The sequence below is a fragment of the Symphodus melops genome (genome assembly GCF_947650265.1).
Source record: "Symphodus melops genome assembly, chromosome: 1".
Lineage (NCBI taxonomy): Eukaryota > Metazoa > Chordata > Actinopteri > Labriformes > Labridae > Symphodus > Symphodus melops.
Window position 1 is genome coordinate 29,387,469 of NC_136691.1, and position 19,156 is coordinate 29,406,624.

General features: G+C 43.2%; 1 protein-coding gene across 1 annotated transcript; it reads right to left on the minus strand.

Moving 5' to 3' along the window:
* Nucleotides 1-620: 620 nt before the first annotated feature.
* Nucleotides 621-16,581, minus strand: susd1 (sushi domain containing 1). Its single transcript, XM_079345802.1, has 17 exons — nucleotides 15,988-16,581; nucleotides 15,733-15,873; nucleotides 15,342-15,497; nucleotides 13,753-13,908; nucleotides 12,651-12,830; nucleotides 12,037-12,192; nucleotides 10,932-11,111; nucleotides 10,318-10,473; nucleotides 9,016-9,195; nucleotides 2,718-2,882; nucleotides 2,475-2,569; nucleotides 2,109-2,295; nucleotides 1,491-1,584; nucleotides 1,171-1,411; nucleotides 1,049-1,088; nucleotides 825-912; nucleotides 621-735 (listed from the first exon to the last, which is right to left on the minus strand). Exons 1-17 carry the CDS (start codon nucleotides 16,043-16,045, stop codon nucleotides 717-719), a joined length of 2,292 nt encoding a protein of 763 aa, XP_079201928.1. The 5' UTR covers nucleotides 16,046-16,581; the 3' UTR covers nucleotides 621-716.
* Between the last annotated feature and the right edge of the window lie 2,575 nt (nucleotides 16,582-19,156).

A 19,156-nucleotide genomic window follows, 5' to 3' on the forward strand; every position in this document is an offset into this window, starting at 1 on the left:
GTATGTTCAATTGTGTCAAAGGCTTTACTTAAATCAATAAATACACATATAGTTTATCACCTGCTGTAGCTATATTTAACACAATCCATCTCAAGATGTTGATCCATGTTTTCTAAACCCATATTGATGGTCACATGACAAGTCACATATTTAAACAAAATCATCAAGTCTATTTTCAAGTCTTTTTGAATAGTGGTCGCTCAGAGACAAGTCTAGAGGTCGATATAAAACCTTTGACAAAAGATGTTCAGAGGGGAGTGGTCGCCTCGATTCCTCCTGAAGTCAACAACGATCTCTTTGTTTTTGTCCACATTCAGCCATGTTGACTTTGCACCAGTCTGTAAGCTGTTTGACCTCCTCTCAGTATGTTCTTACCGATGAGACCCACAACGGTTGTGTCCCGGTGTACCCACATACTTTAACTCCTCCCAGGTTTTCATTCAGCTGTGGCTGTGGGTTAGTGGTCAGTTGTCTCTCAACCACGTTCACACCCATTCTCAGTTTGAGACTGTGTCGGTGTGACCTGTGGTTCTTTGAGTCCATTTACCTTTCACACCTTCAACTTTTGCTTCTAGTTCCAAGTGTTCAAGTCCAATAACCATTAAGTACACATTCAAAAGTAACTGGAAAAGGTTTTATTCAAATGATTTACAAATTGTACAGGTGTGAGTTCAACGTTTGGTTTGCCACGACATCAGCTGCGGCGGCGACGAGCGTCAAGTCTTCTTGAAACACCTGAAAAAAAGAAAACAATCAACCTGAGGATGAAGACTGTGATGGATAGATGTTCACTCATGAAAAGCACTTTGCACTTCAGTCCATACCAGATGAATCCTCCCAACATGATCATGGCAACGAAGATGACTGAAGCTGCAGCAGACACAGCAGAAACCATCATAACATGGGACGTACCTGGACCAAGTAAACACTGAGCGTAAGAACACAGAACTATAGAACCCCTGTTCTGCGTTCTTTGTAAAATACAGTCTGTTGTCTTTTGGTAATTCTCAGCATGTTGCTATAAAGTAAAAAGTCTTTGTGTGTTTACCTCTCACTTTAGCCCACAGGACGCAGGTGCTTCTTACAGCCTGAGAGAGAAAACAACGTCTCAGAATGAAACCTGAAAGTTTGAAGCGCTTTCTCCCACACACGCACACTTAATGCACCCACCTTGTTCCACTGACTGACAGCTCGTAAGAAGATATAGTAATTCCTGCCGTTCTCAAGTCGAGCATTAAAGCAGCCTCCGTAGAAGAGTCCATCTCCGACAGTGAAGTTTAACTCCATCCCGACATGTCGGACCTCGATCATGGCAGCGATGTACTCTGCAGGGGGCTTGTTCCTGCTGTCAGGAGAGGAGCAGTCGAAGCTCATGACCCCCTCCACAGGAAGCACAAACACCTGGTACGTACTGTAAAATAAACAGCCAGAGCAGTCAGAACCTTGGGCAAATGTTTGGGGGTGCAGGGTGTGTTTTGTAGGCTTGTTACCTTATCGGGTCCAGTGTGTTAAGTGACCTCCGTAGCTTCAACGTCGGTACAGGAGTCTCAAATTCTCTGAAGTAGATGACAGGTGCTGGAGGCGCTGTCCAATGTGATTATAATGAGTCAACTTAAGCTTGTATATTTCTTTTCTAGTCTTCTGGCAACTCATAGCTGGTCACACCTACACATTCACACAGTGTTGGTCGAGGCTGCTCATCAGAAGTCACTAATCCCATTCATACGCGGCAGATAAAGCAGCAGGAGCAACCTGGGGTTAAGTGTCCTGCCCAAGGACACATCGCATTTAGCCGGAGTAGAAAAAAGCATTGGGTGTTAATCAAGCGGCATGCAGAGGAGAAAAATCCTGCAGTTCCCTAAGTGTCCACTAGAGGCTGGCTGCAGAAGCACAGGAAGTCACATACACACCCATTCTGTTTTTACAGCAGACATGAACATGTTTACAGCCTGGTTCAAAAAAACAAACAGGTGTGATTAGCTCATGAGTTCATCGACACACACTGTACGGGGAGTGATTTTTTTGATGACTCATCAGTTTGGATTTAATGACGGATAAGAGTTATGCGAGCTTTGTTCATTAATATGTAGTCTGTCGTTTTAATGTACCTGTTAAACTGGTGTTTGTGGTGATGGTGGCTGTGAACCTGGCAGACACCGCAGTGATGGAGATGCTGTAGTTGGTGACAGGAAGCAGGTTCAGACACACTTCCAGCTGGTCAGCCTTGGATCTCAAATACTGCGTCCTTTTATCACGAAAGGACCTCTGATAGTCTCTGGATCCGACACGCGTCACCTGGAAGGATCACAAGGATCAAAAGTGGGCTCAGCGATTTACAATATATTTAAAGAACAACACGGTACAAGCTAGACGTCGTGCACGTTCACATAGAGGATAAGCACTTGCCTCGGATGCAAGAAAATGAGAAGCTAAACGCTACATGAGGAATCAAGGATAAGCACATCTCCTGTTACCTTGTACACTTCTGTGTCGTCCTCGCACTTCTCTGCTCTCCAGTGCACACACCTTTCATTGACGACAAACAGGTGAGTGACGGGTGGCTTCAGTTCTTCAAGAGATAAACGAGATAAACACGCACAGGATCCTCAGTATTTGTCGTTATAAAAAACGTTTCCGCTGGTCGACGTCGATCGTCACACCTATCACGATGAATGAATCGTTCATGTTAAATGTTAAGTCGCCTCTTTCTTACTCACCGACACATTTAATGGACGCGTTCTCCCACACACCAGAGCTGCTGCACACGGACATGTTGCTGCCTCTCCAGCTGTGATATCCGTCCACACAGCGGTGGATCACAACACTTCTGTTATGCCACAGCACCTCTGAGTTCTCGAGGATCGGCACGGGGCCACATTTAGCTAGGAAATAAAAAAGACATTACACGAGTGAGCTTTGTGACCTGAGTCTATCCCACACATGGAGTCTCAAGATGGTAAATCATAAACATCTGACTGTCGTTAGCATTCCTCTCGTAGTCGATTGACCCTCATTTATGGAGTCACCAGCTAACTGTTGAACTGTTGAATGCTGAAGAACTTCAGTAGATCTACTGTCTGGACTGTTTCCAGTTCAGTTCGGTACGGTACGCATTTAGTGGCGTCTCCATTGTCAAAACTTGTGAATGGTACCGATGTAACCGATCCTTGCGTACCATCGACTATTTGGCTCTCCTTCTGTTGGAAATTCCGAGTTACCGGTCCAACGCGTCATCAGGAATGCCCCGGTGGAGTTGGAATGCCAAATCGAAAACTCTCATCAAGTACGAGATCAAATCCCACATGACTGCTCCAACAACGTCTAAGCTTCAAGTGTTTACTTGTGACTTATCGAAAGCATTTTTACACGGCTTTGTTTCGGACTCCAAATTTCTATGTAAAAGGTTATTTATACAACACTATCTAGAAGAACAGATATCTTCAATTCATCTGTAGTTTTTTGTTTTGGATTTTTATCCCCCGGTTACAGCAACAACCTTCCTGCTGTTACGGTCCAAATTAGTGACACGCCCCCTAAACACAAGATGAGGATTACAGAGATGTTTATGGTCTCGGAGCCCTTTGATCTCGGGCATGTCGAGGTCTCGGTTAGTGTGATCTTGACTACAGGAGTTCACTTGTGTACAGAGTTTAAGAGGTGCATGCATGTAACTAAAACGTGCAATTTAAATGACAAGCTGTAAAAGAAAAAACTGTTCAGATGAGTGAAACATAAAAATCCCGTCCCACAGTTGCACGTCTATGTTTAGAAGTGGAGGTTGTACCTTTGCACTTTACAGATACTTCCCCCCACTCTCCTGACAGTAAACATGCCGACACATTATGTCCACTCTCCTGATAAAATCCATCCATACATTCATAGAGCACCACACTGCCCGGTGTACTGGTGCCGTCCCACACGAGGTTAGTATGGGGGAGCTTTAGTGGGGGGCCACAGCGTATATCTGCACACAGACATCAATAAAGCACAGCCTGATCACAAACAGTGAGAGCACAACACACCTGAGAGTTTGTTTCACACACTCACTTTCTAACAGCTCTGTACTAAGCTAAGACAGAATGGCTCGAACACAAATCGCTTTTCACGAGTGTCCGAGTGAAGTCGCCAGGCAACAAGTGTCGACGTGTCCGTCACAGACACGGAGGTTAAAGATGGAGTCAGCAGCTTTTTCCTAAAGAATGAAATACAGATATCATACACTGGTGACTGTGTCTGCAGAGACTCTGTCCTCTGACTGAATCTGACTGCTCTGGTTTGTTTTGGTTGACGCTGCAAGGTGAGTCTTTGAGTGGGTAAAGCAAATATGACAGACGTGGACAGAGCAGCCAAAAACAGAAAATACAATCACAGTGAGGTGAAACACCAAGTGGATGAACCCCGGGTTTGGGTTTTACCCGAGGATGCTGAGTTGGTCTGCTTCCTGTGGGACAGGCAGGTGATAAACACCGGCGGTTAGTTTGTGCTAGCGTGTGTTAGCTTGTAGTGTAGGCACAAGCAGTAAATGTTCACACCACATCCTGCAGAGATCGTGAGCTTCTGGTGGCAATGAGCCCCGGGGGGAGGGGCCACGTTTGTTTACAAGCTGAAACTAAAAATCTTCTGACTCCATCTTTAAATTGCTTTAAAGGAAGTAGAAGGTGGACTTTGTTACTGTTGAACACAGCAGTGCAGCAGACAGCTAAGCTTTGGTTTAGCTGAATATTGAACACATGTTTATTGGATTTCAGTATTTCCATTGAACCCTTGATTGAAATAAACTAAGTGTATACACCAAATTGCTCAAAATAGAAGATTTCACAGCAGTTTATCCAAAGAATCAGTCATTAAACTTTGCACCTTCACACCACATATCAGTGTCCTCCCACAGTCCACTCTCTCCACACACTGAGACGTTTCTCAGACTCCTGCTGTGATATCCTTCCTCACATTGGTAACGCACCACACTGCCAAGGTGCGATGTGCCGTCCCATAGCATCTTAGCATGAGGTTTAAAAACCGGCCTTTGACAATTGATTTCTACAACAGAAAGACAGTTAAGTCATCGTTAGCTGGTGCAAGCATTGAGACATCTTTATACGCACAGTTCAGCGAAACAAACAAAACGGTTGGTTGTACAAAGAGGATCACATGATTCATTTGATCTTATGGAGGTAATTAATTATTAAGTTATTAAGACTGACCATAATATCGGCCGATATTAACGATTGGTATCAACTAATTTTATCGCCGATATCACCGATGTTTGAACATCAGTGTGACACACAAGCAGTTCTCTTCACCAGCCGAGGGCGCTGTATGTATTACAACAAGTAATCATCACTCTCCAGAGCGTCAAGCCGTGATGCACATGTATGCACAGTTAGGACCGTGTCCACCTAGCGTCTATTTCTGAACGCCAGCGTCTTTTTAAGTTCTGTTCAATGAGCAGAGAGCGACTGCCTTGAGAAAAAAGCACAGCGCCCAGCGTCTTTTTTCTGAGCGTTCTCAAATGTCTGTTAGTCCCCGTAGTGTTGCCGCCTATGGATCGTGTCTTGTAGTCACATCCTCCTGGCTCCGTGTCTGATCGGGAAATAAGCCATCTTAAATAAAAAACATGCAGTAAAAAGTAACAGAGCAGTGGCGATCATACAGCGGCCATACAGACTGTTGTCATGGAGACAGGGAAGACGTGCAGTGCTTTTACGCTTCATGCAAAGGCTCCCAAGCGCACAGCCAACGCAAGGAAGACGGAGGTTTGACTTTCCACTTGAGTCTTTCCAAAAGTTTTTGATCTGCGTCTGATGTAAAAAAAATCACCTTGACAGAACAGAGAGGCTCCATCCCATCCTCCATCGGCACTGCAAACAGACACATTTCCTTCTCCAACAGTTCGGTATCCAGGGTTACACTGATACACGACCTGAGAGCCCACAGTGGAGATATTATCCCACAGCATCACTGAATGAGGAACGTGTGGGGGTACACCACAGTGAACTTCTACAGGGATGGAAACTACATTAATACATTGATATGAGACTTTTGTGAAATGTCACAACCAAGTGTTACTAATCGTTACCTTTGCATGAGATATCTGGCAGCGTCCAGTTACCACTAATTGTGCAGGATGATATATTATTTCCTCCACTGTGATAAAATCCTGGTTTACAGAAATAAGTCACCGTGCTGCCAGGTTCTGAGTTGCCTTCCCACATTTGCCCAGTGCAAGGCAGTATAGGACGATCCCCACATAATATTGCTGTCAGGTGTTCAAATATATTAACAATGTTAACTGCATAAAATACACATAAAATGCAGGGTTGGTAGTTTTCTTCATATAAACTTTTTAAGATTTTAGTTGAAATTGTCTTTAGGTCCTGACAGAAATTAATAACACACGTGCTCTGAAAAAGGAACAAAGAAAATCTGTCATCTGTAGCAGTTTGTAAGTCTGTAAAAACTTTGACCAATGTCTGCCACAAGGTACCAATCTGATGAACCAATCACACGCCTCCCTGTCGTGTAGTTTCTACACAATGCTAACGATGGGCTGAGATCCGCTTCTGGACCAACGACGCTCATGCATGTGAGGGGCGTGGCCTTTGAGGAAGCGCAGACGGAATTAAACTTTCAAAAGTATGCAACATTGGTTGATGTTTTTACACGTGTATACCTTCTACAGATGACAGATTGTGTTCCTTTTTCAGAGCACATGAGTTAATTAATTAATTGTGTCAGGACCTAAAGACAATTTCAACCAAAATCTGCCTTGAAAACTTTTTACTCAAATGATCTTTATTATCATGGTCAAGGGATACCACTTTCATGTTTTAATTACCTTGGCACAACAATGTTGGACGTGTCCACTGACCATTTCCACTACAGGTCGAAACATTACGTCCTCCTTTGTAACGAAACCCCTCTTTACAAAAATAAAGCGCGATGCTTCCAGGGGTTGATTTATTGTTCCACACCTGCTCAGTGGATTCAATCACAGGTGGAAATCCACACAAGGTCTCTAGAAAACAGGATGCAGCTCGATTAACCCTCAGCGTTGGGACTAACACGTTACTGCAGAACTAACGTTAGCATAACCTCGCCTGCTACGTAACACGATACTGCAGAACTAACGCTAGCATAACCTCGCCCACTACGTAACACGATACTGCAGAACTAACGTTAGCATAACCTCGCCTGTTACGTAACACGTTACTGCAGAACTAACGTTAGCATAACCTCGCCTACTACGTAACACGTTACTGCAGAACTAACGTTAGCATAACCTCGCCTGCAACGTAACACGTTACTGCAGAACTAACGTTAGCATAACCTCGCCTGCTACGTAACACGTTACTGCAGAACTAACGTTAGCATAACCTCGCCTGCTACGTAACACGTTACTGCAGAACTAACGTTAGCATAACCTCGCCTGCTACGTAACACGTTACTGCAGAACTAACGTTAGCATAACCTCGCCTACTACGTAACACGTTATTGTAACACCTCTACTGGTTGCAGTAACGGATAACATATCTAGTTACTTTCTAGATTTAATCCAATACAACTTTATTATGATTAAGCACTTTAAAACAACCACAGCTGACCAAAGTGCTGTACAGTAAAATAAAATAACAAAATCAATTAAAAGGCTAAAAAAAAAGACTCATGGTTTGCAGTAAAAGAAACAAAATTAATAAAATCGACATCTTACTCGGTATCAAAGGCCAAGGAGAAGAGATGGGTTTTAAGAAGGGATTTAAAAACAGACAGAGAAGAGGCCTGTTTAAGGTGCTGAAGCAGATCCATAGTTTTGGAGCTACAACGGCAAATCTGCTGTCTCCTCTAAGCTTCTGTGAAGTTTGTTAGAACTACTGAGATTACAAGCACTTGTTACTTTCTGTGAAATAACCAACAAAACGTGGGTGAGGTTATGCTATCTTCATTACAACAGCATCCTGGGAGAACGAACGTTCAGCGCTGTAAACAAACACGGGCAGGTGATCATTCAGACGAGAACTTCTTGTCTCAGAAATACAGAAATTATTATTACTTGTCTCAATTCAATTAAAAAAACGTTTAATCAATCAATAAAGAATACAGAAAAATGTCTGTTCGAGTTCAGTTACAAGAAAGTTACTTTCTCAAGTAACCTGAATGCTACTTTTACAAAGCCGTAACGTGACCGTGTGTCTCGGCTTGCTTCTCTACTTTCTGACAGGATTTGTTCAGACGGTGAGTGTACCTTGACAGAGCACCGTCGGTCTCTCCCACTGTCCAGCAGCCGTACACATGGACACATTGCCCTTTCCAACATTATGATATCCAGAGTGACACTGATAGTGCACCTCAGCGCCCATCCTTGAACTCTTATTCCACAGAATATGAGAATGAGGCATGGTGAGCGGAGAGCCGCAGTCGACACCTGAGAGCCAAAGTAGTGACAGGTGTGCTGCATGAAATAACACTGAGTGGAAAAATCTCCACAATCCCCTCAAAAACATACACACACACACACACACACACACATTTATAAAGACATGCAGTGTTGGATATCGTAACCATTCCTAAAATAATGGACTACGTCATTTTTTTTTAACTGAACCAATTATTGAATATATGATATTTATTAATAATTTCACTGAAAAAGGTTATGATGATTAACAACTGTTGACAGAAGTAACAAAGTCAAGAGGAATAAATGACACATTTTTGAACTTGTGACTTTTCTCCTTGATTACAGAGCACATAGAAACATTCTTATCTATGCTGTTGGCTCATTTTGGCACCTTTACCTTCTGTCTGCTGGAGCGTGATACACTGCACGCATGCTGATTGGTTCATATTAACCTGCTGAAAAGTCAAACATTGACTGAAACACATGTTTCTGAACTGTGATGGTTCATACAGTAGTTTCAGAGAAACTGTTGAACAAAGTCACAAAACACAGACTGACTAACGAGGAACATTTACATAAAGCTCATGGAGAACACTAGAGCTTTCTTTCTGTTGTTGGGTTACCTTCACAGACTGCAGTTGGTCCTATCCACCGTCCATCAGCTCCACACTCAGAACTGTTGTCTCCACTTCTCCACACAAAGCCTTCATCACAGGCAAACATGGCGACACTGTCGTATGTGGTCTGTGGGGCCGACAGCAGCACCATGTCCTCCACTGCAGCGGGCCTGCCGCAGTCAACCACTGAGCGAGACAAGAACAGACAAAGCTCTCGTTCAGATTCATCACCCACTGAACCCACATCTGCAAAGATTTCAGTCAGAACAAGCAGTCAACATTATACACACTCGGACCAAAATGAGGGGTCCACATGCTACAGAGGTTAAAGGTCGCACATTCTTCTCCTCTTCAACCAATTTAAATAAGTCACAGAGTTCCTCTTTAACATGTGTGTGAAGTGTGTTGTTGTAAATCCACTCTGATCCTGTATCTGATCATGTCTATAAACTCCTCTATTTCAGCCCTGCTCAGAACAGGCTGTTTCTGTGTCTGTAGCTTTAAATATGTAAATGAGCTGTGTCTGACCACGCCCCTTATATTTGGCTCAGTTGATAGATCCCAATCTGAGCAACATGACCGATGTGTCCTTGGGCAAGACACTTAACCCCACATTGCTCCCACTGCTTTGGTGTATGAATGGATTAGACACTGCTGATGGCTTCACCACATAGAAACCACTGCCATCAGTGTGTGATTGGGTATGAATGGGTAGGTGGGACTTGCAGTGTAAAAGCAATTTGAGTAGTCAGAAGAACGATACAAGCTCAAGTCCATCTACCATTTACGGTGAGAAGGCAGACTCAGAGGGCAGAACAAACACCTAGCTGTGGGAGTGTCAACCACCTGGGGGAGGGGCTACTGCCCTTTGTGATGTCATGAAGAGAAAATCTCCAAACGGCTTGTTTGAGCACACATTTTGTGAAAAGTGGAGCAGGCAGAAGACGGAGAGGATGGACTTTTCTCATCATTGGAGGGACATGGTGAAGAGGATTTTGCAGAATATGTGATCTTTAAGAAATCCTAAATTGTGAAATAGATTTGGCTGGATATATCATACACTCTACAAGTTTCATAAGCGTTGTGTAAAAACAAATCTGAAATTACCATAAAAATGTTTTGTGTCTACAGGATGCATCCAGCATGATGCTGCTTCCCCGTCTGTTTGGATTAGTCCAACATCCAGACTACACACTAATCTGTAGCAGGTCTTGAGTACGTTTGTAGACATGTTTTACTTATCCCAGCACGGTCAACAATATCCTGAATCCAAAGATGGATTCAAAGACTGTACAGATCCAATCATACCTTTGCAGAAAGCTTTGTTTGTGTGAGGATTGAAGGGCTCTGGTCCGTTGTGGACTTGGTGTCCTGGCTGGCAGCTACAGTCAAAACTGCCTTTGAGATTCCTGCAGAGACCTCCATCTCCACACAGGCCTGAGATACTCCTGCACTCATCGATATCTGCACAGACAGGGAAACAAACATGCTGCAAACTATGAAATAGGAGGGTTCAAATCATCGTTTTAAGTTTTTATTCAAAGGATTCCTTCTCTCAGGCAAATTCAAAGAACGTACTGGAGCACAAAAATCACTATCTGCTCATTTATTTTGGGGCAAAAGGTGAAGCACCATCCTCACACTGTGTCTTCCTCAGAGTCAAACAGCACAGGTACAGATATGAAAAAGACAAACACACTCCTACTCACAGCGAGACATCACTCACTGCTGAATGAAAGTGGGATGTAAGCAGGGAGTTAAGTGTTGAAATTGTTGAATGTACCTTTAAGACATTTAAGTATGATAAAATATTAGCCGCACACCTGGGTTTTGTGAGGTTGATGTGTAGTTTGTAATAAACAAACATTGTGGAAATCCCATACACGTGTGGCTGTGTACTTCTACCTCTATTGTTGGGTTACCTTCACAGACTGCAGTTGGTCCTATCCACCGTCCATCAGCTCCACACTTAGAACTGTTGTCTCCACTTCTCCACACAAAGCCTTCATCACAGGCAAACATGGCGACACTGTTGTATGTGGTCTGTGGGGCCGACAGCAGCACCATGTCCTCCACTGCAGCGGGCCTGCCGCAGTCAACCACTGAGCGAGACAAGAAAAGACAAAGCTCTCGTTCAGATTCATCACCCACTGAACCCACATCTGCAAAGATTTCAGTCAGAACAAGCAGTCAACATTATACACACTCGGACCAAAATGAGGGGTCCACATGCTACAGAGGTTAAAGGTCGCACATTATTCCCCTTTTTCACCAGTTTCAATTAGTTCCTGAAAATGAGTGTGTGATGTTTCTTGTTGTAAATCCACTCTGATCCTGTATTTGATCATGTCTATAAACCCCTCTATTTCAGCCCTGCTCAGAACAGGCTGTTTCTGTGTCTGTAGCTTTAAATATGTAAATGAGCTGTGTCTGGCCACGCCCTCTCTCTGGAAGGGCTCGGGTGTACTCGCTGCTTTCTGGCTCCATGTCCTATTGTTTACGGTGAGAAGGCAGACTCAGAGGGCAGAACAAACACCTAGCTGTGGGAGTGTCACCCACCTGGGGGAGGGGCTACTGCCCTTTGTGATGTCATGAAGGGAACATCTCCAAACGGCCTGTTTGAGCACACATTTTCTGAACAGTGGAGCAGGCAGAAGACGGAGAGGATGAACTTTTCTCATCATTGGGAGGTTTGTAGACCGAGACACATGTTAGAGTTGGAGGAACATGGTGAAGAGGATTTTACATAATATGTGACCTTTAAGAAATCTTACAAGTGTATGTAAAAATAGGTTGGACAGGATATATAGTGTAATGAACTCAACAATGTAAATGTTTCGTGTCTACAGGATGCATCCAGCATGATGCTGCTTACCCCGTCTGTTTGGATTAGTCCAACATCCAGACTACACACTAATCTGTAGCAGGTCTTAAATACGATTGTAGACATGTTTTATTTATCCCAGCACGGTCAACAATATCCTGAATCCAAAGATGGATTCAAAGACTGTACAGATCCAATCATACCTTTGCAGAAAGCTTTGTTTGTGTGAGGATTGAAGGGCTCTGGTCCGTTGTGGACTTGGTGTCCTGGCTGGCAGCTACAGTCAAAACTGCCTTTGAGATTCCTGCAGAGACCTCCATCTCCACACAGGCCTGAGATCCTCCTGCACTCATCGATGTCTGCACAGACAGGGAAACAAACATGCTGCAAACTATGAAATAGGAGGGTTCAAATCATCGTTTTAAGTTTTTATTCAAAGGATTCCTTCTCTCAGGCAAATTCAAAGAACGTACTGGAGCACAAAAATCACTATCTGCTCATTTATTTTGGGGCAAAAGGTGAAGCACCATCCTCACACTGTGTCTTCCTCAGAGTCAAACAGCACAGGTACAGATATGAAAAAGACAAACACACTCCTACTCACAGCGAGACATCACTCACTGCTGAATGAAAGTGGGATGTAAGCAGGGAGTTAAGTGTTGAAATTGTTGAATGTACCTTTAAGACATTTAAGTATGATAAAATATTAGCCGCACACCTGGGTTTTGTGAGGTTGATGTGTAGTTTGTAATAAACAAACATTGTGGAAATCCCATACACGTGTGGCTGTGTACTTCTACCTCTATTGTTGGGTTACCTTCACAGACTGCAGTTGGTCCTATCCACCGTCCATCAGCTCCACACTTAGAACTGTTGTCTCCACTTCTCCACACAAAGCCTTCATCACAGGCAAACATGGCGACACTGTTGTATGTGGTCTGTGGGGCCGACAGCAGCACCATGTCCTCCACTGCAGCGGGCCTGCCGCAGTCAACCACTGAGCGAGACAAGAACAGACAAAGCTCTCATTCAGATTCATCACCCACTGAACCCACATCTGCAAAGATTTCAGTCAGAACAAGCAGTCAACATTATACACACTCGGACCAAAATGAGGGGTCCACATGCTACAGAGGTTAAAGGTCGCACATTATTCCCCTTTTTCACCAGTTTCAATTAGTTCCTGAAAATGAGTGCGTGATGTTTCTTGTTGTAAATCCACTCTGATCCTGTATTTGATCATGTCTATAAACCCCTCTATTTCAGCCCTGCTCAGAACAGGCTGTTTCTGTGTCTGTAGCTTTAAATATGTAAATGAGCTGTGTCTGGCCACGCCCTCTCTCTGGAAGGGCTCGGGTGTACTCGCTGCTTTCTGGCTCCATGTCCTATTGTTTACGGTGAGAAGGCAGACTCAGAGGGCAGAACAAACACCTAGCTGTGGGAGGGTCACCCACCTGGGGGAGGGACTACTGCCCTTTGTGATGTCATGAGGGGAAAATCTCCAAACGGCCTGTTTAAGCACACATTTTCTGAAAAGTGGAGCAGGCAGAAGACGGAGAGGATGGACTTTTCTCATCATTGGGAGGTTTGTAGACCGAGACACGTTAGAGTTGGAGGAACATGGTGAAGAGGATTTTACATAATATGTGACCTTTAAGAAATCTTACAAGTGTATGTAAAAATAGGTTGGACAGGATATATAGTGTAATGAACTCAACAATGTAAATGTTTTGTGTCTACAGGATGCATCCAGCATGATGCTGCTTCCCCGTCTGTTTGGATTAGTCCAACATCCAGACTACACACTAATCTGTAGCAGGTCTTGAGTACGTTTGTAGACATGTTTTATTTATCCCAGCACGGTCAACAATATCCTGAATCCAAAGATGGATTCAAAGACTGTACAGATCCAATCATACCTTTGCAGAAAGCTTTGTTTGTGTGAGGATTGAAGGGCTCTGGTCCGTTGTGGACTTGGTGTCCTGGCTGGCAGCTACAGTCAAAACTGCCTTCAAGATTCCTGCAGAGACCTCCATCTCCACACAGGCCTGAGATCCTCCTGCACTCATCGATGTCTGCACAGACAGGGAAACAAACATGCTGCAAACTATGAAATAGGAGCCTTTAAAGTTTTTATTCAAAGGATTCCTTCTCTCAGGCAAATTCAAAGAACGTACTGGAGCACAAAAATCACTATCTGCTCATTTATTTTGGGGCAAAAGGTGAAGCACCATCCTCACACTGTGTCTTCCTCAGAGTCAAACAGCACAGGTACAGATATGAAAAAGACAAACACACTCCTACTCACAGCGAGACATCACTCACTGCTGGATGAAAGTGGGATGTAAGCAGGGAGTTAACTGTTGAAATTGCTAATTTTAACTTGAAGACATAGCGAACTGTGTTGTTAAGTGTTTTTTCCCCTTTTAGTTAGACTGAGCGACCCGTTTGCAAGAAGGAGTTTTAATTAGAACCCACCATAACTAAGCACCATTAAGTGAAATTTGCGGACAAAATTGTCCTTAGCTCAGGCTGCAATCACCCGTGTCCTTCAATGTTGTGTTAGCAAGCTAATGTTAGCTTGTAGCTTCATAAAGCACATAAAGTTACACAGAACAACCGTGATCCAAAACGTTTACGTGACATTCAAATAATCAGTGAGTATGTTCTTCTTCTCAAACAGCTTTTATACTGAAGGGGAGGAGCCGGCCGTCCCGTCCATGTAAACACAGCTCTGACAACAACACAGCCAGCAGGACTCCAGCTTCTCCCTCACTGTAGACAGTCAGGACTCACACACACATTCACACAGGACACACTGGATTTATGATTTAGTTATTTGTAACATGTCACACATTCGTCCTTTAAAGGGGCTATTTGTAACTTTCAAAAATACTGCGTTCATAGTGATACCACATGGTTGTCAGTCCAACTACCAAACGGCCAAATGATATAGCTACAAATTACATAAAGGCTACTGTATATGTAACTTTTTACATGTATAAATCGTTTTTTTACTCCTAACTAATAAGTGAATGTTTAACTGATGTTAAAAAGGTTGATGTATATAATACCGTACTGTCTAGACTGTACTGTCTATCTGTGTTGCATGTGTAAAAAAAAAAAATCTGGTCCGATTTTCCGCATGATCCAGCCCGTTTCATTTTAAGTGCCTTCTCAACACCCTACAGAAATCAACAGTACAAACCAGGTAGGTCCTGCAGAGACTGTTGTTTGCAGTATGGAGACACACAGACTCCTTCACAGACTCCCACATGACCCCTGACCTCCTCTGGAAACATGCCAGTAAATATCCAGTGTTTCAGGGGTCACGTTAACGCTTGTTTGTTTGTTTGTACGAGCACGTATGACGAGTACGCGAGGCAGAGAGGGTGACAGGTTACAGGTGCAGTTCCCCTGACGGCCATGAGGAATCCCTACGAACGCACTACTTTTTAAAGTTACATAGCACCTTTAAATGTTAATCATTACAGCGTCTCCAGTTCACCTCGGCAGTATGTTCCATCATTTGGGATGAAGACGTCCATGTTGTTGGTCGGGCTGTAGCCCGACAGGCAGGTACAGTAGTAGCTGCCGTATGTGTTGTGGCAGGTGGTGTGCAGCCCGCAGATCTTGCTGGCTCCAATCTGACACTCATCTTTATCTGAAAGAAAAAACGTAATCATGGAAAATTAACAAACATGACGCCACAAGTCAAAAGGTTTTCAACCTGGGGAAGATTGGATGGGCTGCCATAAAATCCCTGACAACAAATCCCACTTACTTTATGACTTCATTTATTCAGCAGCTTTTCAGGTCACATTTAAAATGCATCAGTTTTATTCATAATCAGGAAACAGACACGATGTAGTTGTCCCACACTGGTGAAGAAACCGTACCTTGACAGAAAGTTCTTCCATTTCCAACAAACCCGTACTTGCAGTGACAAACTTTCCCTGAGCCGTCGAACTTGTCGCTACATGTGGCGTTAACGTGGCAGCTCGCACATACGTCCAAAGTCTGGCCTCCTGCTAGCTTTGCTGACAGCACAGGGAGAACAATTCACTCAACTGGCAGTGACAGATACACATTTTAAAAATCATAAATCACAAGAAACATTCACACAAAAAAAGGATGCAGCATTAAATTCTCACCTGTCACGACGCAGAGGAGAAAAACAGCGATCATGGTTGTTTTGGTTGCGTCCATCATCTCCCACAGTCTCTCTGTGGCTTAACTTCACGAAATGTTCCTCACTCCTCCTCAGCCACCACCTCCTTCGGTTTTCATCTTTTCCTTCCTCCTTGTGGACTCTGAAGATGATGATGACACTGAGCGGTTTGATAACCAGGACTGAGGGGATGCTGTGAACGGGTGAGCCGAGGTCACGCCGAGAAATGCCCCCTTTTTTTTCTCAATGGTCTTCTTCCAGCTTCTGGTTCTGCGGCTTCATCTGTCATTCTCTGACACGTTCAGTTACCCTTCACAACTCACAACTGTTAAAGATACGCTCGCTGAACCGCACACTCATGCTGCGGTTTAGATAACAGCTATATTTAGCCCAACGACCCTGCGGGATGTCTTCTTAAAAAACACCGGCGCATTTTTGCAGAACGTCTTTGTAAATAAACCGGCCAGGTTCGGTATTTAATTTTCTGGCTTTGATGCGAAATTAAGTGGAATTAATAACTCAGTTAAGGTCAACTGGACCTGAGATCTGCGTGTACCAGAGTTAAGTGGGAGCTGAAGGGGGGCGGTTAGTGTTCAGTGGGAGATAAGTGTGGTGAGCTGCTATCTTTCTGCTCAGCAGCCCATGACGGGGTCCCTGTCATACAGGGGTCTGCTGTTGAGTACTGATTAACCACAGTATTTCCCTCAGGGCCCGAGTCCCCCCAAACAGACTGAAGAATAAGTCCCTATCAGACAAAAACAAAATATAAGGCGCTTAAAAAATTATTTTTAACTTTTTTTTTTATCAGAAGTCAGAGAAACTCTGTTATATTCTGGGCTTCACACGCTGTGGTATTCTCTGCAGAGGCTGCAGCAGGCAGGTAGTCATGATGAGTTTCTTTCTTTCTGATTATTTGTGTCATTTGTTTTCATTATTTATTACCCAATTAAGAAACATTTATTTCAAGGAACTGACACTTTATTCGTGTGTGTAAAATATTACATATTTAAACTTGTCATCAAAGGCTACAGATGAAATCCCACACATTCACACACTGATGGTAGAGGCTGCTGCAGAGTAAAGAGTCCATCAGTATTAACTCATCCATTCACACACATTCACACACTGATGGTAGAGGCTGCTGCAGAGTAAAGAGTCCATCAGTATTAACTCATCCATTCATACACCAATGACAAAGCAGTAGGAGCCACTTGAGTGAAGTTTCTTGACACATATGACCTGTTGCTGCCTGATCTGGGGATCAAACCCCTGACCCCCACGTTGAGTGATAACCGACTCTACCACTAAGCCACAGTTGCCCATATTACTACTGAAGGTCTATCTGATATCTAACAGTCTGCAGCTCCTCAACGTTAGCCAAACACAGATGCAGTAACCCGTTCATTCTTTAGACTCAAAGGTTTAGAGAGAAGTTGTTTTCAATAACACAAAACTACAAACAGACTGTAAATATTAATGGACTTGATAAGTGTCAGTGCAGCTTGTTTAGCTGCAGTACAGCATTCCTCCACTATACAGCAGCTAGCACTATCATGCTAGCCAGCTAAAAAGCAAAATGCATTTCAATAACTTGACTTGTTAATGCAACAACGTTAACTAATAATAGCACATGTAAACTAACTGACAGGAATAAACACATCTTTCTACATTTAGTTCATATGAAGCTAAATAACTTTATTTTTATTCACTCTTTAAAAAGCAGATTAAAAACATCTTTCATGAATCACCTCGTCTTTTTGTCCTTTACATTATTTTACATTTTGCAGTTTTTCCATGATGACTACTTTTTCTGCTTTGCCTTTTTTCTTTTTTTTTTCTCCATGTATCATTGATTATGTTACTACTCTATCTTCTTATTTATTTAAAATGTTTATTTGTTAGCCTTATAAATATAAATTGTCGGTCATTATTAAAAGGGGTGGAACTCTTGCCCATGATAACAGCAAGAGCATACAAGGCTTTGTTCCCTCTTTGCACTATTTTTTATATAATGTGTGCTTAATAAATAAATAAACTACCCGAGCCTCAAAGTAACGTTAGCATAACTTACAGCTAACTAACAGTGTGGGCTGAGCTGGGGATCGTACCCTCAACCGTCTGCAGGAGAAATGAGAAACTCTTCCAACTGAGCCACAGCGCCACAAACAAGATCACCTGATGGAACATTTAAATTTTGACAAGATTCACTGACAGGTTGGCAACTGAAATAAAAGGGCATCAGGTCAGACCAGGTTACTGAGCACATCTCCTCCTGGGAGCTCCTGAGCTCGCTTGTCTCGTAGGTTTCCTCTGGATGGTTGATGGGCGGCCTGCTGCTATGGAACAGGTATCAGTGTTTTGAGTCTGGACTATGTTCCTGTTTGCACACGTCCAACATGCACACTCAACAATAGGGGCCTTCTTACACCTGTGGAAATAAACTACAAATGTTTTTTTTTTTTTGCAGAATCCAGTACAACTAAAATCAAGATTGCTCCATTTCTTCACTCCATATAACATTAGTATGATGATGCAACCTTTGTGCATTACTTTCACTGCCAAACAAAGTAGCACGTAGAGGAAACATCTGAACAAATTATGGAGTCATTGAAGACATCTTTATTTATTGTTAGCACCAGATGGGACCTTCTGTGTCGTTCTCACAAAGTCTGTCGTGGAGGTCAGATACAACAGGAACACGTTTTTTTTAAGTATCAAAATGATATTAATGAATCGATCAATCGCTCAACCTTCACATCCTCGAGAGATTATTGATCATTTTACAATGATCTCCAGGTATAACAAAGACAATGAAAAAACAAAGTAGATGTTTATAATGAACTTCAGAGATATTTAAACTCAAAAAGGATCATAATCACATTACAGAAGTTTTAGACACCAAAACAAATATTAATTTCAGATCCATGTTAAATAGGAAAATTGCAGTCGTGAGCGAAGCTTGAAACGAAAGGCGGTTTTACATCTGCACTCCTGAAAATACCGAGATCATTTCAGGAGGACCGCCCCTTTAATCCTCCTGATCTGGTTGTTCACACATGCAGCAGCAGGACAGTGTCCCTGTCAGACGGGAGGGGGGGGGGGGGGGGGGGGGGGGGGTCTCCTGACGTGTCCTCTAATATGATGCTATTATG